This window comes from Neopelma chrysocephalum, unplaced genomic scaffold (genome assembly GCF_003984885.1).
Source record: "Neopelma chrysocephalum unplaced genomic scaffold, ASM398488v2 Primary Assembly neopelma1_347, whole genome shotgun sequence".
NCBI classification, from domain to species: domain Eukaryota; kingdom Metazoa; phylum Chordata; class Aves; order Passeriformes; family Pipridae; genus Neopelma; species Neopelma chrysocephalum.
This window is the reverse complement of record NW_020898011.1, coordinates 1,272,532-1,295,470: the sequence shown is the minus strand read 5'-3', so window position 1 is coordinate 1,295,470 and position 22,939 is coordinate 1,272,532. Positions and strand designations below refer to the sequence as shown.

Below are 22,939 nucleotides of genomic sequence, written 5' to 3'. Positions count from 1 at the left end.
ATATCTCTTTAATTCAGTTTTAGTAGACTACCCTGAGTGATAACTGTAAGTTCTATTAGTGGCAGAGATGATGAGCTGAAAAGCTTGTGCTCTGTACCCTCTTTCAGCACTGTTTTAAACCATATTTGGAAAAAAACAAGACTTTTATTCCAGAAAACTGTTAACAGGTCTGTTTATTAAATCCAGTAGTTTGTTTTTAAAATAAAATGGAAGATAAAGTAATCAAACTAATCTCTTGTGCTGTGAAGGAATGACTTTCCCTCAGTACTGCTGCTCAGAGTAAATGCTAGTGAGTATATTATTGCTTGTGTTTCATCCTGGGTTATCAGCACCACTTCTGGGCTGGCTTTTGATTTGCTATATCTTCCAGCTAGTAAGAATAATAGAAATAATCTAGGAGATGAGGTGAGTATAAATATTTTGTAGCTGTCTGCTTAAATTAAATAAAAAGTGGCAAGTTTCTTGGTACACAGTTGATGTTCGCCTGTAACAGAACAGGTAGAGGTAAAACGTGTTAAATGAGGTAGCTTGATGCAGATTGGCTCAGTCACCAGCTAAAACGAATTGTGTTTTGTTTTGTGTGCCCTCAGGAGTTGTGGAAGGTGATTTAGCTGCTGTGGAAGCCTACAAGTCCTCAGGGGGGGATATTGCCCGGCAGCTCTCGGCGGATGAGGTGCGGCTGCTGAACCGCCCGTCTGCCTTCGACGTGGGATACACGCTGGTCCACCTGGCCATCCGCTTCCAGAGGCAGGACATGCTGGCCATCCTCCTCACAGAGGTGAGTCCCTTCGGCCCCTGAACACCTGGAACAGGCACTTTGTAACTCCACCTTTGTGTGCAGCCAGTGACATGTAGCTTTTATTTGTGATACTGTTAAAATACACAAGTTACTGCTCTGGGGCTTGGATTTCTCCTTAAGAAACGAGTTTACTTGAAGGCTGTGTGTTGTGGTGGTGTTGAGGATGTTCACTGTGCTCATTAATGAGCAATCTTGGCACAGGTTCTGACCTTATTGGCAGTGGAAGTGAGCTATTGTGAGGCTTCCTGAGCTCTGGGTGGGGGAGAGGAAATGCTGGGAAAGCAAAACATTGACATCAATGACAGTGTAGTTTTTCTGAGTTTGTTAATGAGTAAGTCTACCTGGTCTCCCTTTCCTGGTTTTCATGGGACCTTCTCTTCCAGAGAAAGGCAAATTTCTTGCTTTGCAAAATTGCTGCATTTTTTTGCATTTTTTCCCATTCTTTGCCTGTTTCATAGGCAGTTTGGTTCCTCCCTGTGGTCTTGCTCTTTGTGAATTTTTGTACAATCCACCTCACAGTGATCTCTGCCCTCCTCCATCTTTGCCCTCTTAGTTGGCCTCTAAATAATTATCTTTTATGGTCTGTTTTCTTCAACTCAGACTTTTGGTTCCTCACCTGATCATAGCCAGATTTTTATTCTGCCTCTTTTCCTGATGCTTAATGCAGTTCTGAAAGCTGATGTTACTGAGAAAAGTAGCGTGCCCACTTAAAGATGATGGAATGCTCAGCACTGAGTAATTAAAAAGAGCAGATGAAGCAAGACAAATGTAGCTAAAGCCTTGAGTGTATATTTATATACAGCTAATATCAGTGGTTTTGTGCTGCTTACATAACTCTGTATGGATGGAGTTATATGTTTAAAACCAAATTAATTTGCTGAAACACTGTCTTACAGATTTTTCTGTTTGGTTTTGTTTCAGTGCCTAGACATACTGACTCAAAATACCGTTTGTGAGAACGCTTAGTAGACTTTGAGCCCCAGGGATACTTCCCTTTGCTAGGATATGAACGAGTGAAAATGGGGGTCTTAGAGGTGGTTTTTTAATATGCATCTGGTAGCATCTCTGTATCACTTGCCCTGTATCATTGAATGAGTTTCTGCTGCTAGTGGTAACTAGAATCTGGAGAAATGTAACTGTCTTAACTTGATAGTTTTTGGGAAGATTCTTTGTAGGAAACTCTCTTCTGCTGTGGTGGTGAAGTTCTTTGTTAAATGTAGACAGGGCTCATGCATGAGATTTGAGATTTATGTTATTATGAGCTCTGGAAGGTCACCTCTTAATTCACTTCTTTGATTTAAAGATGTTTTTAACCAGCTTTATGTTATCAGCTACATGACAAACGAGACATTTCATTAAGAACCACTAAACTTTTAATCCTTCAGGATACCAATGTTTATACTTCTCTTGCATTCCTTGCTGACCAAACACTGTCTGCTGGTGCAAAGTCTTCATATTTACCTGGAGATAATCCTGAGTGCAGTAACTGTGTTGCTTTACAGGTATCCCAACATGCAGCCAAGTGCATTCCTGCCATGGTGTGTCCAGAGGTGACGGAACAAATCCGCCGTGAAATTGCTGCATCTCTTCATCAGCGAAAGGGAGACTTTGCTTGCTATTTTCTGACTGACCTCGTGACGTTTACGTTACCTGCAGGTACTTACAAAATTCCTCTTCCTGGTGGGATGTTACTGCTTTGTCACCTGGTTGAGAATTGCTCGTTCTGGATGTATATTCTGACTTTTTGGTGGTGGGGAGTGTGTGTTTTATTCACTAAGTTTTAATAGCTTAGGTCAGATTTAGTGGTTGAATTTGCTTATTCGGTATTTGCACACTTCAATCCATACATTGTTCCTGTGAACTGAGCATCTGTTGTCCTATTTAGACATGAGGAAATGGAAAGAAAGCCGTGTATTCTGAGGAAAGGCTGTCTTTAAAGTGAAGATTGGAGCCCAGACATTTCTGGTCCCTAATACAACTTTTCCCATAGCTATTTTAGCTTTCAGTCCTTTCTCTTGAGGCCCAGAGCTATTCTTTGTATTTGTACTTGGTTGTAGCAGTACTACTTTTTGAATACTTTTGAGATATTCTACACTCAAGAGAATGTTTGTGTATTAACAAAAAGCTTTTAGAAAACTTTTAATCTTCAGTAGCTGTTTCCTTTAATAGAAATGCTACCAGCAGTAAGAAAACGTGCAGGTGGAAACTGCTAATCAGCAGATTTGTTTGTCTTTTTTATAAAGCATTTTAAGGATTGTATTTGGAACCTCCTAGGTTGAGTGTTACTTCATCTCCTCTTCAAAAAGTCTGGATAGTATTTACCACTTGTGTACCAACTACCTGTTTGAGGTGCTGTATTCAGCTATACTCTCTGAGTCACCTGTGAGAGGAAGATGGTGTGTGTATTAAGTGTCTGGAGACTAAACTTTCATTACAGTTTAGGAGAGAGAAGGAAAAGGGGCAACAGAATGATTTTGTAAAACATGAGAAATATTGTTCTTGCCAGAACTTAGGAATTTGCTCAGTATTTTCGAGAGACCCATCTTAAAGCTCTGTGCAGCTTTTTGACATGTGTAATAGCCATTAAATAATTAAGGAATAAGAATGTAAAAAATCTTTTGTACATCAGGACTGTCAGTGTATTTCCACCTTCATCACACTTTTTCAACTGAAGATCTTCTGTGGTCAGCAGTTGGGCTCAAGACAGCACTTCCAAGGGGGGAGGGATAAATCACACAAGTTTAGGAGCTGGTTTCCACTTGACCTTTCAGATAAACAGAGCAGATCCTCCCAAAAAGCCAGTGCATGGATGTTAAAGTGCAAAGCTTTTAAATGGATTGTTGTCCACTGTAAGGCAGTTTTAGTTTAAAAAGCCCCAATCAATCATACAAAAAAAAAAGACCACCCCAAATCACCCTGCCTGCACCAAACAATAATGTGCTTTGGTAGCAACTCATGTGCCTAAATGTGGACTTTCAGAAGCCCTGGGGTATTGGACATCTGAGCAGGACTGGCAAATACCACACTGCAATTGAGAGATCTTCATGCCCTTGACGTACCACTTAGGTCCCAGTCCTTATCCCCTAGAGTGCCTGAAGGGATGCTAGATGTTCCTGTTTGACTGTTTTATTTACTTTCTTAACTTTCATGTATTTCAGTTGCATGATTATGCTGAAGCCAGCAAAGTTTCTTTAGTTGCTGCTCTGCCTGCCACCCCTTTACTGCTTATCCTTACTCAGGCCAGGAGCAAATCTTTATGATGTAGCATATGTTTGAGTTTTAGAGTGTGTGACAGTGTTTGTTTTAAAGGATACAGAAGTCACAAGAGAGTTTTGCCTATTATACAATTTTTTACCCCTTTTTTCCCCCTGTTGTTTTTTAAGAAGTAGATCCATAGTTGCAGATTGTGCCTGTAAAGCTCTTGTAAGAGTTGTCAGTACTGGCATTTTCCATGTCATAGCTCAGTAGTTTTCCCACTTCTTGTTTTCTGGCTTGCAAACTGTGACCTGCAGACCATTGGGGTTCTCTGAACTATTTGATTGAAGTCTGCATGAAATGACTAAGGAGGTGGATGTTCTGGACAAGAACAAGTCTCTTGGCAAACTGTACCTGGGATAGACTGAAGCCATTCAGATGAGTGGAAAGCTATTGCTTAGGATTGAAGCTGTGCTAAATACAGTAAGGGTTGAAAATAGAAGTAACTCTTTTCTTTAATTTCTCACGTCAAAGTGATTGTAGTCTTCCTCTTCAGAGAAATCCATTCTTACCCTACGTGTGCTGGGATGATCCTTTCTGCATCAAAGGTATGACAGGGAGGCTGAGATGAAAACCTGCCTCAGCAGCTCTGGGAAACCTTCGGTCAGAAATGACAGATCTGAAAGGAGCAGCAGCTTCTCAGAGGAGATGTCAGGGCTGATAGGGGGAAAGCTGTTGTGTGAGTTGTGTAAGTTCTCCTGAGCAGCAGCCGGTGTTGTGTCTCTTTTACAGTAACATCAAGTGACTCTGCTGTTTGCTTTCTGTTTTTCCAGATATTGAAGACTTACCACCTACAGTCCAGGAGAAGTTATTTGATGAAGTACTTGACAGAGATGTTCAGAAAGGTAAACGCGCCAAGAATGACTGGAATCTCTCCTTGCTTTTCATTAGGGAATGTTTCTGTTATTAAAAATAAAGTACATCTGTGTGTATATGTGACTTTATCCATCAATGTGTTTTAAATATAGGTTAGATGCTTTCAAATTAATCTTCACCCTGGAATTCATAGAATCACAGAATGGTTTGTTGAAAGAGACCTTAAAGATCATCTCATCCATGGACAGGGAAACATTCCACTATCCCAGGTTGCTCCAAGCCCTATCCAACCTGGCCTTGGACACTTCAGGGATGGGGCAGCCACAGCTTCTCTGGGCAACCTGTGCCAGGGCCTCCCCACCCTCACAGGGAAGAATTTCTTCCCAGTATCCCATCTAACCCTGCCCTCTGCCAGTGGGAAGCCATTCCCCCTTTTCCTGTCACTGCATGCCCATGTGAAAGTAATTTAAATTTAACATTTCCAGTCTATTTATGAGGCAGAGGGAGAATGGAGTCTGTAGAAATCATGTTTGTAGTGTATCTTTGTAGAGCTTTAAAAAAATGTAAAATTCAGTGTTAAGTCACAAGCTTTTTAAAGAAAACTGAACAAATCTTTCCATTTCAATAACAATCCTCAGCCAGATGATGTGGTGATTTGTGTAAGGCTGTGGTCTGGTTTGGGTTTTTTTCTTGACACTATTTCTCTTCATCCAGCGTAGTTCACCTGTTTATTGTAGTGTGAAGGAAACCTGAGTTTTATTCATGCAAATGGATAAATTACTGAGTCTATGCCATTACTGTGCTGTTGGTATACTCCGGGACATCCAGTTAAAGGTTTTAAGAGCTGACTGTCGTGTTGCAGAGCTGGAAGAGGAGTCTCCCATCATTAACTGGTCCCTGGAGCTGGGCACGCGCTTGGACAGCCGGTTATACGCACTTTGGAATCGCACTGCCGGGGATTGCCTGCTCGACTCGGTGCTCCAGGCCACCTGGGGCATCTATGACAAGGACTCTGTGCTGCGCAAGGCTCTGCACGACAGTTTGCACGACTGCTCCCACTGGTGAGTTGGTTTGATGGCAGCTTTTTTTTTTTTCCATCTTTTTTCCCATTTTTTAAAAAGCAGCACAACCGCCGCTCCCCGATTCCGGTTCCCTTTTGTACCTCAAAGACGTCAAGTCACTGGGAGTCCAGTTCTACTCCAGATCTCGTATCTTAAATAAGAGCACTGGGAACTGGGACATTCTGAACTCGGTGATGGTATGTGATAGTCAGCAAGTGGCATTTAGAGCAATAAAATATTTTATACTGTCAGGAGTGCGCTGACCACAGTTATTACAGCTGGAATTTCTGTGTACTTGCAATGTAAATCATGCACATGCCATGCCTGGCTGCTTGGTGGGAGCTTTGCAGAAGATTGTTAGTAGAAGATAGCCTTTTATTCCTTGTAAACTTTGCAGTATTTTCATTCCATCTGCTTAGTTACAGCTTGATTTGGGATTGTTCTTTTTGTCCCTGTTCTGTCTGCTAAAATTGTGGCAGTAAAGCACACAGTGTTGAAAATTTAACTAGGGCTGTCACTTGGCCATAAAATTTCATTTATCATTCTGTAAAACAACTTTTGTTGGTTTATTTTACCCTGGCAGCCTTCTTTAGTCTGATGTAGTTTGCCTCTCCTAGAGGGAAAATCCTTCCACTTGGACACCCGGTGGTGTGTCATGGACTGAGGGAAGAGCTGATAGAGACTGATAGTCCCAGTCACAGGCAGTCATTTCTTTTATGTTCTTGTAGTCAAAGACAAGACAAACTGTCAGCACGTGCCAGAGAAAGAGCTTGGCCCTTCCTCTATGTGCTGTACAGGAAGTCAACAACAAAGGTTAATTTTAGTGGTACCTATAAGTAGCTTTTGTGATCACTGTCCCCAGCTGCTGTTTGGAGAAAACTCCCCAAATTAGCATCCAGAGCTGGATTCAGTAAAGTCGTGCTTCAGTAGCAATTCTCCCAAGAACCTGCCTCTGAAAGGATCTGTCACTGCTTTAGAGTTGTTTATAGTGGACTCTGCATCTCGACCATGCAGGAATGTCCCTGGCATCGCAAACAGTTCCCCTGAGGCCAGAACAGAAATTTATGATACATCAGGTTTTGTTCTTTATGGTAACAAAACCAGGCATGGTATCCAGAAACGTGCTGCAAACTACTGAGCTTCGAACCAGATCTCTCACAGTTGGTGCTAACTGTGGCTGACTTACTGCTGTATCTGACATAACACTCATTATTTAGGGGCTGCTAAATCTTGCTAAGCTTTTTAGTTTATGTTCTAGACAGAATTTGCATTTTACTCTGAATTTACTTAATCTTCATCCTTATTAGAAGCATATTTTTAAACTGATTCACGTGTTCCTTAATAGGAACAAGTCTTTTGACTTTAAGGAACAAATCTTTAAAGAACAGGTCGTGTTCCTTTATAGGAACAGGTCTTTAGAACAAGTGTCTCAGCCAAATTCTGTTGTAAATTGATTATCCTGTGCATCCTATACTTGCTGTATAGATTCTGTGTGTGGAGGTACAAATAGGAAGTAAAGTCATCACTGGCTTTAATGAGAGTTGCTGAAGGAATAGGCTCTTAAATGCAATCCCTGCTTAAACTTTTATCTAGTGGAATTATTCTTCAAAGCCTTCACAAAGACACTTTAAAATGGGTATTTTTATAGTCAGACACAGAACACTCATGTAACTCATTTGGCCTCGTTTTGTTATGTTTGTTTAGATGCTGAACAAAGAAGAATCTATTTACCAGAGACACTCTTGTGTCTGGTACTCAGAAGCAGCTCAGTAGTGAAGTTCCCAGAGGCTCTGGCCTGTGGAATCTTTTCCACTCACCTTTAAGTAACTACACTTTTAGTCAACACAAAAGTGTGTTCTGATGTGTCCCTTTTTGTACTCCACCATTAGCTTTTGTTGGAGAGTGGGCACATGCCCTAAGTTGGCTTTCAGATTTTTATTTTAATGGATGCATTTAGTTCTCTTCTGTTAACCTGAAAAGTTTGTTGAAATGAGTTCAAAGTGTTGTCTATGTCTGACTAGCTCAGGGAAGAAACTTCTTCAGGAAAACACTTTCACAGTCAATCTTTTAGGGAGTAATTTGTTTTTTTTCTTTTTTTCCCCCTTCTGTTTTTTTCTTTTTTCCCTTCTATTTTCTGGGGTTTCTCTCTCACTGTGGTGGGAGTGGGTTTTGTTTGGGATTTTTTTTGTATGTTTGTTTGTTGTTCATATGTGTGTTTTGGTTTTTTATTTGGTTTTTTGTTTTGTTTTCTTTCCCTCAAAATCAGATTTAATTTCTTTCAGGGACCCTGGCAATTAATTCATTCAGCACAAAGTGCTCTGTTAGAGATTTCTGGGAGGAAACACAGAATACCTTATCAGCTGCAGAGATGGAAGCAGTTGGTGCATTTGGATAGAAACGGGAATGTAGATCCAGAAGATTCCTTGTAGATATATTCCTGTGAATTAGCACAGACCTATCCAAATATCTTACTGATATCCAAATATCTTACAAATATATTACTGATAGGAATTTTAAGCCATGTAAAGGTTTTAGCTGGACTCAGGAAAGCCTGGCTGGTGACTGTTCTACACACCAAGGTTTTAGGATGGTCACAGCTTCACTGAAGGCATAGGGGAGGTTTGATCCACACACACTCACTGTCTGTTAATTTTCTCAGATTTTAATTAAATGAGTTCATTTCAATGACTTTTTTAATAAGCTGAACTTCAGAATGGTTTCTTTGTCTTCACAGTAAAGGCCATTGTTTAAAAGTTGGCTTAGCACTCTTCCCTAAACCTCTGTCCCTAATGTGAGGTTGTGGCTTTGCCATAGTACTGTGATGGGACTGAGTTTAAAGTTTGAGAAAGCCAACATCTGCTTTTTAATGTGTGGGTCATTTTTCACTGCAGATGATTAAGAAGGATAAAATATTGTGACTTAACTACCAAACAAAAAAATAGAAATACTGTGACTTAAAACTTTCAGTGTAAATCATATTAATCCCACTTTCTACGTTTGATTCTTATCCACACTGCTTTGTAACTCCATATAATGTGAAATTACCATAACCTTTGCTCCAAAAACTGGTAGAAAACAGATTCTGCATTTTAACCATGGTCTATTTGAAATTGATACAGGATTACTTTGTAGTTAATTGGCTTGTGGTATGGTTAAAAATAGAGAATACCTATATTTTCTGTGTGAGAAGAATGAGCAACTCCTCCTTTATGAAGTGGAATGTCTTAATTATGTCCCCTGTACATCAGCACCAATAAGACTTTAAGAACAAACTATTCCAAGAAGTATCAGACTATCCAGGAGCCTGGTAGGAACTTGGATCATGTTTGGCTGCAGGCATTGCAATGCCAAGTGATTTCCTAAATGAGGATTTCCAAATGGAGTCTCCCAAAGATTAAAAATAAAACCAGTTTTCTTGACCTATGCTCTCTTTCTTCCCCCTTCTCGGACTCGGGATAAAGGATTACAAGGGCTAAATATTGCTGTCAGGATTATGGTGGTTGAGTAAATAGTTTTGCCTTTACCACTCTTTCTCTCTGTCTTAACATTGTAGGTTCTACACACGCTGGAAAGAGTGGGAATCGTGGTATTCCCAAAGCTTTGGTTTACATTTCTCCTTGAGGGAGGAGCAGTGGCAGGAGGATTGGGCATTCATACTCTCCCTTGCCAGCCAGGTAAGAAAACTCCAGTAAAAGAGGACTGACAGAAGGGATATTTTAATTTCTGAAAAGCAATTTCATGAAATATAGGTGTTTTTCGGGAATTAAAAATATTAATATATGAAGGAAAACATTGCTCTTAAGGCAGCGATCTCCAAGTATTACTGGGTAAACTCTTCTGCCAATATGCAAAGATTCATTTCAAATTATAATTTTTGAGCTTGCTCTTAAGCAATACAAAAAAAAGTCTTGTGGTGTCAGAGTGAAGTCTGTGGAATAAACTAATACACAACCGTCTGCCTAATGTCCTCCTCCAGCTCCTGCAGCACTTTTACCTCCCAAAACACACCTACAAATCTGTCATCTTACACTTCTGAAACTTCAGCAAGCTGTTATTTTATAACTCCCCTCCAAAATGAGATTTACATTCCTATAAGCTTCCAGCTGTAGGAATATTTTTAGCTCCTCTTTTAAAGTATAAACATGATTTTGATGCTAATTTCTTGAGCTTTGTTTTGGATGTGCCCTTTTCCTATCATCAAAAGGTATTGGCCTTAACCTGCCCCCAGATGAGTGAATTATTTTTAGACTAAATATTATGTAGAGTTTCATTTCTGACTGGGGAATGAAGTAAGTTGGATTGCATCTGGGCAACAGGACAAAGAATTATTACTGACATACTAAGTTCTTGTGCAAGCTGAAGTGTTTTTGCTTATTTCCAAAAGTCTACCAGTCTTTGTTTTTCCTGTCCAAGCTGTATCACTCCTAAAAACACTTTCTATCTCAATTTGGAGACTGTTTTTCAAATTTCCAAGTATGGAATGATAAGTTTTGTTTCAAGTGATGTCTTTCTTTGTGTTTGGTTCAGCCTGGAGCAAGTTTGGAGCAGACACACATTTTTGTACTTGCACATATTCTTAGAAGACCAATTATAGTTTATGGAGTAAAATATTACAAGAGTTTTCGAGGAGAAACATTAGGATATACCCGCTTTCAAGGTAAGCCTTTAGTTTTTCAAATTCAGTTTTAAAAAAGGTTCAGCACTTAAAGGGAGAGTGACATTAAGTTACTATCTGGGAGAGGATGGAATTCTGTTCTGGGTGAATTTTCATTTGCTATTAAAAGGAAGAAAACAATCCCCTCGAAACTTGTGGTTTTTTATTTTATAGTGGGCGTGGTGCCTGTGACCACAGTAAAAATGTATTCTGAGCTCCACTCAACATACCTGTAGTCTGCAATTTATATGAAATATTCTGATTGTGAAAATTTATCAAAGGGTTTGTACTTCTGCAAGACACAAGAGGTTTAACAAATGGAATTTGAAATGTGGCTGTAAATATTCATTTTAGAAACTGCAGAATTTAGCATTTCCTGGAGGAGGCAGGAATGCCTGGGAGGGCATTTCTGGAGCAACCCTTAAGAGCAGTGACAAGTAGCCACCCCTAGAGCAAGGGGCAAGGGCATTCAGAGACAGGAAGAGAGATTAAAGTAGTGGGGAGATGATACAGCTGAGCTTTTCATTTTAGTTGATTTAAAATAAAACAAGTGGCAACTTGAATGTAGAGGCCAAAAGGGAGGAATTCTGTTCATAAATGCTCTACCAGCTGTTACTGTGTGAGGTATAAGGTTAGGTAACTTAGTTACACTTATAAAATATTGGTCAACCAATAATGTAAATCTCACTTTCTGCAAAAGTGAATTCCATGATGTGCTTTAAAGGAAGTTTTAAAAGTTTATCATTGCTTCAGTAATTCACACTTTACAGCAAGTGTGATGTAAATACTGACCTATTTCTCATTAGTACTACAATTTTCCATAGCTTGATCAGGTTCTTTCTGACTTTTTCCTCTTCCTAATCTGACTTTTTCTCCTCCTTGTCTTCTGGGCAAACAGCCTGACTGTCCTTAAGATAAATAAGATGTTCAGCTGACTCAGTCCAGCTTTGCTTAGACATACATCTGGAAATTTCTAAAGATGTGTTTTCTGTTTTGCAGCCAAATCTGTGTTAGGGCAACTTTCCTCTCTACTACATGCCTAAAAAATTTTATTATTCCAAGAATAAAACTTCAGAGGGGATTGGGAGCATCTGCACAGGCTCAACAGTAAACAAAACCCATGTGGAAAGAACTCTGTGTGTTACAGGGGGTTGGGCATTTGTTTTGCCCACGGTTCATCTTCCTGGGCTCGAGTATATCTGCTTGATGATGACCCACTATTTATTTATAACTTAGTGGAGGACTTCCCAAAGCATCTCTTTTTGTGATTAAAAAAAAATATGATAACTTTGGAAGGAGGCAAACCCATAATGTGTAGAAACCCCCAAGCTGTGGAGTTAGTGTTAATCTGTAACTCTTTAGAGTGTTTAGGAAACCTGAGGAGCTGTTTTGCTTCTGTTTGGGGCAGTAACACAACTTTATGTAGGGAAATGAAATACTTTTTTGAAGAGTCTAAAAGTTTGGAGGTCTTTGTAGTTACATGTTATCTTTTATTTGAGATGATGGAAGGCTGGGAAAGAACAGTTTTTCATGTCACATAGATCTGACATTTTGACTCCAAGGCTCTGTGGTTTGTAAATATTTTTATTTCCAAGATTGGGCATTGAGGCAGACAAGTGTTACACAGCCTAAATGTGCTGAAATTGTTTTCTTGCTCTGTGAACCAGAAAGTATCTGGGTGTCTGGGACTACCTTTTACTAGAGAGGGGTTTCCAGGAATTTAGGCAGCCAGATATTTGTGAGTTGATTTGTTTTCCATACATGGAAACACACAGGACTGTGAACAGGTGAACTTGGGAGTCCTGTGTCAGATTACCTGGAATTACTTCTACCCCTGTCCAGCCACATTTTTGTGGTTCATGTGTGCTAATTAAAAGTCAGCACAGCTGAGACCCAACAGCCGTCAGACTCAGAGCAGCATCGGCTGCCAAGAGGAATCTCCTGGAAATGGTACAGGACTGCTCTGGGTTTGTGGGGGAGTTGTGGGGATCACTGGGGTGTCCCTGCCTTGCTGGGTAGCTCCCTGCCTGTGTTTAACATCACATCCACCAAAAAAAGAAAGAGGAAAGAAAGATGGTGGTGCAGAAGTGATTGATGCGCCCTCCCTGGAAGGGTTCAAGTGTTGGACGGGGCTGGGAGCAACCTGGTCTAGTGGAAGGTTTCCCTGCCCATGGCAGGGGGTGGAACGAGATGGTCTTTAAGGTCCCTTCCAACCCAAACAATTCCATGATTGTAGGTTATAATAGAAATGGGGAATTGGATTTTTTTTAATACTTGCTTAACATCATGGTTCAGTTCGTAGCTCCTGGGAAGGTATTACAACCTTCTTACCATCCCCAAAATACTCTCCCTGATAGGAATTTTTTCTCCAAGGATTCCTTGTTTCAACTTGTCACTCTTGCTGTAACTGCTGTGAATCCCATAAGTGACAATCTCCTTGTTTCCCAGGTTGCAATTGACTGTTAATGCTTCTTTAAATATTAAGGCTTTGACAGTAAAAGATTCATTTACAGCTCAGCCCTAAGTGTGCTCCTGGTCTGGCTGCATGTATTTAGTGGCATGAATATACAGCTTTTAAAATTGATCAGGAAAAGAGGTGACTGAGTGATCATCAGATCAGGTTGGAGAAACTAAATCCTATGTGGGTGGCTCCCAGGATAGGTGTTAGCCCCTACTCTTTATTTTCCATGCCTTGTGCTCATGTCAACTGTTGTTACACAACCTTCTCACTTTATATCAGAGTGACTTTTATAACTCTTGAAAGCACTAGATATTCTCCCTGGTAATGCTTGAAATTCCTTTCTTGTGGAGCTCATCACATAATGTTGAGGAGGAATGGAAAGTGTAGCACAGCCTTCTGTCGTGGGGAAATGATTGGTGGGGTATTTTTAATAAGACAAAACAATGGTGAAAAAAAACATTCCAAAAAGTTGCTGAATTTTAGTGTAGGGGATTATGTTGAGGCAAACAGATGAATTTCGGTCCTGAAAGGTCACATAGCCGTGCTAGGTGTGCATGAGGAACTAATTCCCAGGAATTGAGGGACTGTTTCCCTTACTTTTGACTGTGAGTATGTTATTTTCAACGTAACTTTGAATTTTGACCACGTGTTTGGTTCCTTCCCTAAATGGAAAGGCTTGAAACTTTATGGGTAACGCTTATCCCTTGTTCTGCACCTTTAGCTGTTGCATTAGAGTGAGATTTAATAATGGGGACAGGAGGAAGAGAGTGCTAAGAAGGTATTAAAAGGATTTGTCCTTAAATCAAGGTGTAAAAACTTGTGTGAATCTTAATCTGAAAGAAATGGAAAGACATTCAGGTAGCTCTTGATTGCTAATTCAAAAACGGGGGGGAAAGGGACAATTATTTACTGGTAACCCCCACTAATTTTTACTGCAGCAAAAAAGGTGAGTTCTAAACTTAACTAAAACTTCCAAACCCACCCCCTGCCTCAGATTCCCGTTTTAGCATTCCCTCTCCATGGATGTTGGAGGAGAAGTGCCTTGTTTTGCTGCAGCAGCTGTACTAGGAGGGGTTGCTATGCTACATGTGCACTTGAGTTTATGTGGGGCTATTTTTAACCTGTCACAAGGTGAGCTGTGCTTTTGCTGAAGTTGTCTTGCAGCAGTGCACACCAGGAATTATTTATGTTCCTGGAAGAAAGGGGTTCCAGCTTTATTTTGAGACCTCGAGCAAATTGCTGTATTTACTGCTAAAAATGATTGGGGAGAAAAAGTGCAGTTCCTTCAAAATCTGTGACATCAGGAGTTTACTGTAGCTGAGCAAAATAGTATCAGCTTTTTGGTGGGTTTTTGGGGTTGTTTTCCTCTATTGAGGCTAGATATGAATAATTGATGTGGGTTAATTTAATCTCTGACTACTGTGTATGAGCAGTCCCATTCTCTCTGGGATGGGTTACATTGGTACTGAATAACATTCAGTGCAGTAAGTTCTCTTAATAATAACTTTGGTGAGCAGATGGTGGAGTTTTTGATCTGGTAAAAATAGACATCTGACTGTAGATTTTATTTCTGTGATCCAGAATCTGATTTTTTTTTTCCTCTTCACGTGTTTTTTTATTTTAAGAAGAGTTACCAAACATAAGACTGCTTTTTTAATCTTGGTTTTGTTCATCACTGCACTACAGACTGTAGATTTTAGGGGTAGAGTAGTGTGGTGTTGGTTGTGATTGTAATAGCTTTTATGTCTAAACTTGTAGAGTTGCAAAGATACCTGACTTATGTTAACTAATAATAATTAGCTGTACTGAAAACTGTGACCTGTGTCAGTGTAGACCAAACCGTATGTTTTAAATACTTGTGATGTGCTGCTGTTACTGTTTAGCCAAAGCCAAAAGGTTTGTATCAAAATCCTTCCTTGTGGAACACTAATTCCGAGTCTTACCCTCTGTTTCAATTTCCCACAGGTGTGTATTTGCCTTTGTTATGGGAACAGAGTTTTTGTTGGAAAAGTCCTATAGCTCTGGGCTACACGAGGGGCCATTTCTCCGCCCTGGTTGCCATGGAGAACGATGGCTATGGCAATCGAGGGGCTGGTGCTAACTTGAACACTGACGATGATGTTACTGTTACTTTTCTACCCTTGGTGGACAGCGAGAGGAAACTATTGCACATTCACTTCCTTTCTGCTCAAGAGGTAAGAAGGAACCTGTGTGTGGCTGGTCCCCTTTGTCACAGCTCCTTGTTGAAGCTCTGTAGCCTTGGCACTTACAGCTGTGTTTCTGCTGCTCAAAGAATTACAGGGAGTGTGCTGTTCTGTTTAATTACTACTGCTCCCTTCCCTGTCATTTGAGGTGATTCTGAAAGGTATTTTCCCACAAATTTCACACTGATTTGTAGCTCTGTAACTTCATTTGTCTGTTGTGAATCACAGGACATTAGAATAGAATCACAGAATATCCTGAGTTGGAAGGGACCCACAAGGATCCTTGAGTCCAACTCCTGCCTCTGTACATGACCCCTCCAAAATCCCACCATGTACCCGAGAGTGTCAAATATAAGCACATGTAGAACAGGACCCAGAAATAAGGATTCTGTCACTAATGCAAGACTGAAATCTGCCTTTTGTTGTTTTTTTTTTTCCCCCAAAGAATGCAGTACAAATATTGGCCCATAGTTACAGCACATTCTACCTTTTAATCTAATGAAACTCAACTTGATTTTTCTTTAATAACTGTGGTAAAGACAGAACCACTTAAGGCTGTTCGTGGGGGAAGGGAGGGTGGGAACACCTGAAGTAATTGCAAAAAGTGGGCATCCTGTATATACAGGAGAAAAAATGGACGTTAAGTCTAGAGAGAGGTGTTTCTTCAGCATGCCACAAAAGAGGAAATGTTTCATGTCAAGCAATTTTTAAGACTCCTAAAAATGTCTTTGTAAAGCCAGAAGACTCTTTTAGGAAACGAGGTTGTAACCAGGCGGGGGTTGGACATCAGGAAGAAGTTCTTCACAGAGACAGTGATTGGGCATTGGAAGGGGCTGCCCAGGGAGGTGGGGGAGTCACCATCCCTGGAGGTGTTTAAGAAGAGAATGAATGTGGCACTCAGTGCCATGGTCTGGGTGACAAGGTGGTGTTGGGTCATGGGTTGGACTCGATGATCTCAGAGGTCTTTTCCAACCTAGTTGATTCTGTGATTCTGTGCCTTACTCTCCTTATATATGGTGCCTACAATAACTAACCTGCTGCTCACAAATAACTGAAATATAGGAAGGCTGAATTGGAAATACAGATGTGAAAAATTGGGAAGGGAAGAACAGCTGGAGAGTACTTCCAGAGCCTTCAAACTTTGGCTGTGGGCATCAGTTTGGCTTTTGGAGAGGCGGGGGTGCAGCGGTGTCCTTTGAGCGGGATTTTGGAATATCACAGGGGGGCTTCCTGAAAGTGCTGGTGGTGTGTGAAGGCTCATCCTGGGTGTTTCCTCTCTCCCCCCCTCCAGATCGGCAATGAGGAGCAGCAGGAGAAGCTGCTCCGGGAGTGGCTGGACTGCTGCGTGACGGAAGGGGGGGTCCTGGTGGCCATGCAGAAAAGCTCCCGCCGGCGCAACCACCCGCTGGTCACACAGATGGTGGAGAAGTGGCTCGACCGCTACCGGCAGATCCGGCCCTGCACGTCCCTGTCCGACGGCGAGGAAGACGAGGATGACGACGACGAATGATGGTGATGAATAAAGTGAAAATGAGCCGCGCAGAGTGTCTGACCCGCAGTTGTGCTGTGGCAGTGGGGTGCGGAACCACCCGGGTCTGGGGGATACATGCTGGGGAAGGATTCTCTGACAGCACGGGGAGAGGATAGAAGCTCATCCTGCTGCCTGGAGAGAGCGAAATGGGCTGGACTCCAGTTTGTATAAAAACACGAAAAAGAAACAAAAAACAGCTAATTTTATTATCAAGACGGGAAAAAAACAAAACCAACCCCATTTTTCTTTCTGACTGACTGTAAATCTGTCTATAAATGTACCGCATGTGGTTGTGTAAGAGGTTGTGTAATAGGAAACGTATACCAGCATCTTAATTATTGCAGAGAAATTTTTCAACTAAGGGCACTTCTGAAAGCACACGTTAGCTGGATGTCTCCTCCCTCTGAGATTCTTTTACAGTAGGACTTGGTCTTCTCCATCACCTTTTAGATACTCTGACACATTTCCCTGAAAGGCCCTTTTCTGTGAAATCTCACTAGTGCCCAGGTCAGATTGTGAGAGGTTTTTTTTTCTTTGTTTTGTTTTTGTTTTTTTTTTTTTTTGTTTGCACAAAATACCCAGAGAAAGTCATAAACAAAAGTACCTTCATTATTTTACTAATATTTTAGTTATTGCTGTGCCCATATAATAAAATCTAAACTCTACGGAACAAACTGGAAGAGAAGCTAAATTTTTCATTGAGTGAAATGATTTGTTTCCTGAAAAAGCTTTTGGGTTTTTTTTTTCTTTTTTTTGCTTTTATTTTTTTTTCTTCTAATAGTTAGTAGATTCCTTTCAGTGTAGGTAAGAATATTTATTCAGAGAAGTGACCTAAAAGGTAGGGATTTTATTCCAGTGAGGATACACTAAACAAAACTGTGTGAAATCTGAGAACTCAAACACAGTTGAGAATTTCTTCGTCAGAACTCCCATCTTGCTGTGATACAAGTTATGTATACCATTTTATCATTTATTCTTTGATCACTCAAACATTGCTGCAAATGAAAAAACACCTTTTTAAAGGGTTCCTCCTTGGTCACTAAATCTAGTGAGAATCCACTTGGCAGTTCTAATTAAAAAGAAGAATCTATGCTCAAATTGTTTAAAATTACTGTTATATATTTCTCAGTATGTAAACCTGGGAATTTCTTGCATGTTGATTGATGTGGCCATACTTAAACTTATGTAAGTTCCTAAGATTGTAAGTTCAGAGTATATTCTCCAGTAGAAATTTTATTATATTTGATAACTTTAGCCATGTAACCTGTAATGGATAAAGTTTATCTAAAAATCTCACTGAAACACTAAAGGTTAATGCCAGTTTCTACATATACAGTGCAATTCAGGTTGTCTTGAAAAGCACTTTTGATGGTGTGGTGGTTGAATAAGAAATTTTGCAGTAGATGAAATTGTTTTAATTAGAATTTGGAAAGAAGCCCCATAGCACATATTTTTATGTATTTCAGAGCTATGGAAACCCTGAGGAACTTGCTGCTTTTTCTTCCAAATGCTGCTTAGATGGTGTTGAAACGTGCACAACTCCTACAGAAACTTGGTGACGACACCGAAAGTATAGAAATAATGAAGTACTGTATTAACTTAGCAATTATCCCGTCCCAGATTCCACTGAGGTTTATTATGTCTTCACCTTTTTTTGGCCATTAGATCTCTGGTTGGTGCATGCCCAAATTTCCAGGTGAAGGGATGCTTCTCTGCCATGACCGTGTGGGTGACCTGAACTCACGTGGCAAAATGATGATACGACAGAGGTTCTTCACGAGCATATGGTTCAAGTTTCCTTTCTAAATGGGGATTTTTTTTTGGGTCCTTTTTCTTACCTTGCAGTGAAATCCTTTTATACCTTGTCTAGCTGAGGCCATAAAGCTTTTGTGTCAGGGGAGCTGAATGCAGGGCAAGCTGGGATGAGGATTTCCGTGCCCTGAGCTGGTCTGCATCCTGTGGTGACATGGTTTGTGTTGTGGTGTGGCCATGGATGTCCTAATTCAGGACTGAGCATGCATGCCAGCTTTAGAAGACCAGCTCCTCTAAATTCAGATCCCAGCCTGCTCAGGACCAGCTGCCCTGTGCAGCCCACCATATAATGGACAAAAGGATAAGCTCCTGACTCTGTGGGCTGCTCTGAGGATGCTGTGCTGTTTTCACCTCCCCCTCCCTGCTTTTGGCAGTGCTGTTCCATTTAGGGAAGTGGAGCTTCCATGTCACAGGGGGAGAATAACCAATGTGAAAAATCTACCTTGAGCCAAACTGGCCGAGCACTCCTGCCCTCCTCTCCTGTTGCTGTCCATGGGCTGTGGCCTGATGATCCCTGTCCCCCAGCACTTCCCCACATCCAGTGGAATTCCCTGTTCAGTCAGTTCAGCTGTTCCTCAAACGCATGCACCGATATTTATCAAGTCCTGGCCTGAGAGGACGGTCCTGGTACTTTGAAGCCCTTGGCTTCCTTGATCATTATTGTTTGTTCTGATGTGCTGTACAATGCTATGTTCAGGTTCACGTGCTTCACAGGCCGTTTGGGAACTGGTGAAGTGTTTTTTTTTTTTTTTCCAGAATCAAAGTAATCCAAACCTCATGTACCTGTAGATTAAAAGAGCTGCAACCCCCTGCTTGTGCTCGCACCGCAGTCAGTGTGTCAGTGGCTCCTCCAATCACACACTTCAAAGTTTACAGACACTGAGGTCAATCTGCAAACGCTCCCCTGCAGCTTGTTGGCAAGTTCTGCTCTCTCAGCCAAGTACATACATAAAATATTGGGTTTCTCAGTGTTACTTTCCTCATACTAAGGCTCTCAGCAGCAGCACACGCTTTCCTAGCACAGAACTTGGCTTCTCCTTGCTACCTCCTTTACAGCTGGTTGGGGTTTTGGTTTTTTTTTTTTCTGGTTTTATTTATGAATTCCTCAGTGAAAATCCCTGTATTTCTTTTGTTTTTAATATATTAAAATTTAGTAATTCTGGATTCTTCCAAAGTTCTGCTGCATGGCTTATGGCAAATACTCCCAGTTGTTTATCCTCCATTAACCACGTCAGTTTGTGTGTGTTTGGAGACCCTTGTTTAATTTCTGCTTTCCCCTTCACCCCCTCCCCCCATACAGTAACTTCCTTTATCCCCCCATTTTTTTTTTTTTAGGTTTTAGTGTTTGACACCTTCAAGCTGCTTGTTTTACACTGCTCTGACATCCATAGAGTTCTCCCTGGAGAAGGAGGGGATTCTCCCAGGAGAGTCTCCCTTCCCTGTGAGCAGGTTAACAGCAAAGCAACAGCACAAATCTTCAGCAGTAACTGTTTATCTCCCTTTTCTCTGCCCAATAATTTTCCTTTGGAGAGTTGCAGTTTCCTGGTGCTTTGGCATATCCCAATTGTGACAATACTCTTCCCTTTCCAGTTCCATGGATCTGATTTCTGTGCATTTTCCCGGTGTTCTTGCTGCAGGCACTTGTAACCCTTGGGATCACTTAATCTCTGCTCCTCTTGAGCTCGTAGCACTTTCATCCTTGGTTTTGGTTGAGAGGGAAGTCTGGGTGTTGGATGAAAATTCCAGCATTTTCTGAGCTCAGCCTCTCGCTGTCCCTTTGCAGAGTCCACTCCTGGCACACGAATTCCTGTGGTGCAGGGAAGTACAGGCACCACCTGGGATGTGGCTCTTATTGAAAATAAAGTACCACAGCTCATTTATTTTTAAAACAACTCTAAACCTTAACATCAATTCATTGTTTTCCTCTTGGTTTTGATGGTCATTTCAGTGCTTCCCAAATACCTCCCTCTACCTGACCTGTTTTATCTTGGTTTCTCATGGAGGTCATGGATAATTCACTGCTGGGCCATGTTGAGCACTGACAGAGAGCAGTCACTCCTCTACAACAGGTGACCTCTTTTTTTAGACTGTTTGAAGATGGTAATTAGTTTTCAGTTTAATTTAAAGCAAACAGAATACAGAGTTTTTTAACTTAAGACACTCTTGATTTCAGCTTTTTTAGTCCCTTTCCAGACCAAACTCTTTGCCCCATTTAACTCCATGTGGGCAGAACTCAGACACAAGGGGAAAAAGAAGGGGTGGAAACAAGAACAGGCCTTTTGCCCAGTGAGGCTCAAAGCCACCAGCACCTCTCAAGCATGTTTTTGGAGTTTATTCTCTAGTGGTTTGTTAATGCTTCAGTTCTTGAATACGTACAAAAGATGTTTGAGGTGTAGCTGCCTTTGTAGTTGAGTGGAAACCACAGTGATACTTTTCTACGGAGGTTGCCTGTTACCATAAAGAGTCTGAGGTGGGAAGGACCTTCCCTTCCCATTGGTTTTAAATACTCACAAAGTGTGACCAGACTTACATTTCTGTACCTTTGGGCACTCTCAGTGTCTTCAAGCCCCAGGTTGCAGCGAGAGCTCTTGCCTTCCAGAAATTATAGAAATTTTATCACTTTTTATTGAAAACTGCACTGAACGCTAAATGTCCACCTTTACAATAAACAAATACAGTAACGGTAACACACTAAAACAAAACATACTGATAGCCATTGGTTTCTTTTTTGTCTGTTTGGGACAGCTCAAGATTTCTTTTTTTTCTTTTTTTTTTTTTGTCACAGAAACAGGAATGTACCCATACAAAGGCTCAAAACAGGCCATCTTTAAAAACAAAAAGGCGATGATTCACAAAAGACTATGAATATAACATGTAACTAGTTGATACAAATCTAATAGGATTTGTTAAAATCAGTCACATCTAATAACACATCTTGAAGTGTTCTTGTATAAAATATCACGTGAAGAAAAGAAGACTTTTATCAATGTCTAAAAAAGTGGATTTTGTTCATAGACAGTCTGACAAGTTACCATAAAAAGTGTTTCCTGAGACATAAGGAAATGCAACATTATTCTTGAACCCTTTCCAGCTCAAGACTTTTTCCACTTGATAAAATAGCTGCAGATTTAAAACTGAGAAAATATATTTGAGTACAAATAGTGTGTGAAACTTAATACTTTCTTCTTTTTTTTTTCTTTATTTTTTCTTTTTTTTTTCTTTTATTTTTCTTGCATCATTGCAGGGCGTAGGTGGATGCACAGCTACTTTATTCAGTGTATTGGGCAGAGAAGAGACTGGCAGTTTGGTTTTTCCTTAGCCTGGGAGGGCAGTGGCTGTTGCCAGGAGCCCTTTCTGCCCTCCCCATCCCACGGATCCCGGCTGGAATGGCTAGAACTTAAACCTGGCAGGAGAACTTCTGTTACACGGCACTGGCCCTGTGAGACTGCAAAAAAAAAGGAATAGTAGTAGTATTATTTTTCTTTTTTTTTCTTCCACTTCTAAGCCAGGACTGCTGCCTCCTGTTAGGAGAGGTACCAGACACAAGAGTAAGGAAAGGGCTGAAGCCACATAATGGTTTCCTCTTACATTAACTCTGTAAAGATGGCTTAATTCAATGGTCTGAGCACAGTGCAGGAGCCCTGTCCTTCCCAAGGAATTGAGGGGGGGAAAAAAAAATCTATTTTTATTCATGTGATTGATGCACAGATGAAGGAAACTCAACACACAATAACAGAAGTTGCTCATTAATGTATCACATCCTAGTTTTCAGCGCTGCAGTAAGAGGTGACTTCTCCAGGGCTTCTCCCCAGTCTTGGCTGCTGTCGCTTTGTCGGGAACACTGGAACACCAATGATGCGTCTGTCCAAAATCAACATTACAAATTTCGTATCAAATTCTTTTTTTTTTAGTTCATGTATAACTTCTTTTCCAATGTCTCTTGGTCCTAAGTTTTTTTGAATGGTTTTTAAATTATCTGCTATTGCTCGTTGGGATGTTCCCTGTTGTCCCCGTGTTTTGTGGGCTGGTTGGGGGATGGAGCTTGGGACGGATGTGCCACTGTGGGAAGGTTGTGAGTGACGGGGATGCCTCCGGGGATGATGCCCTCCATAGCTGCCGGTATTCCTCCCGGTGCGACGCTGACCATCCCGGGGGGGTACCTGGGACAAGGGACAGAGAGAGGCAGGAGTGTCACGGCAGAGCTCGGCACACGCGGATCACCCGACGCCCAGCGCGGAGACCACGGAGACAACGAGCGGCAAAGAGATCCCACTTCCCTTCTAGAACCACCTTGGGTTTTCCTTTAAGTTACAAGGGGGGGCTCAGGGTTACACTTAACCAGGGGT

The 22,939-nt window shown here is 41.1% G+C and overlaps 2 protein-coding genes across 6 annotated transcripts in view; one reads left to right on the top strand and one right to left on the bottom strand.

Annotated features, from left to right (window-relative positions):
* ZRANB1 (zinc finger RANBP2-type containing 1) overlaps positions 1-19,422 on the top strand; it is a 42,035-nt gene extending 22,613 nt beyond the window's left edge. For all 3 annotated transcript variants that reach the window (XM_027705729.1, XM_027705730.1, XM_027705731.1), the window contains 8 exons: positions 591-778; positions 2,302-2,455; positions 4,828-4,899; positions 5,733-5,931; positions 9,485-9,605; positions 10,459-10,588; positions 15,012-15,241; positions 16,542-19,422. In XM_027705729.1, the coding sequence (XP_027561530.1) occupies positions 591-778; positions 2,302-2,455; positions 4,828-4,899; positions 5,733-5,931; positions 9,485-9,605; positions 10,459-10,588; positions 15,012-15,241; positions 16,542-16,760 (1,313 nt within the window). In that variant the 3' untranslated portion in view covers positions 16,761-19,422. The remainder of the gene's footprint in view (positions 1-590; positions 779-2,301; positions 2,456-4,827; positions 4,900-5,732; positions 5,932-9,484; positions 9,606-10,458; positions 10,589-15,011; positions 15,242-16,541) is intronic.
* Positions 19,423-21,195: 1,773 nt separating this feature from the next.
* The window catches only part of CTBP2 (C-terminal binding protein 2), a 138,822-nt gene continuing 137,078 nt past the window's right edge, over positions 21,196-22,939 (bottom strand). For all 3 annotated transcript variants that reach the window (XM_027705727.1, XM_027705728.1, XM_027705726.1), the window contains one exon: positions 21,196-22,753. In XM_027705727.1, the coding sequence (XP_027561528.1) occupies positions 22,573-22,753 (181 nt within the window). In that variant the 3' untranslated portion in view covers positions 21,196-22,572. The remainder of the gene's footprint in view (positions 22,754-22,939) is intronic.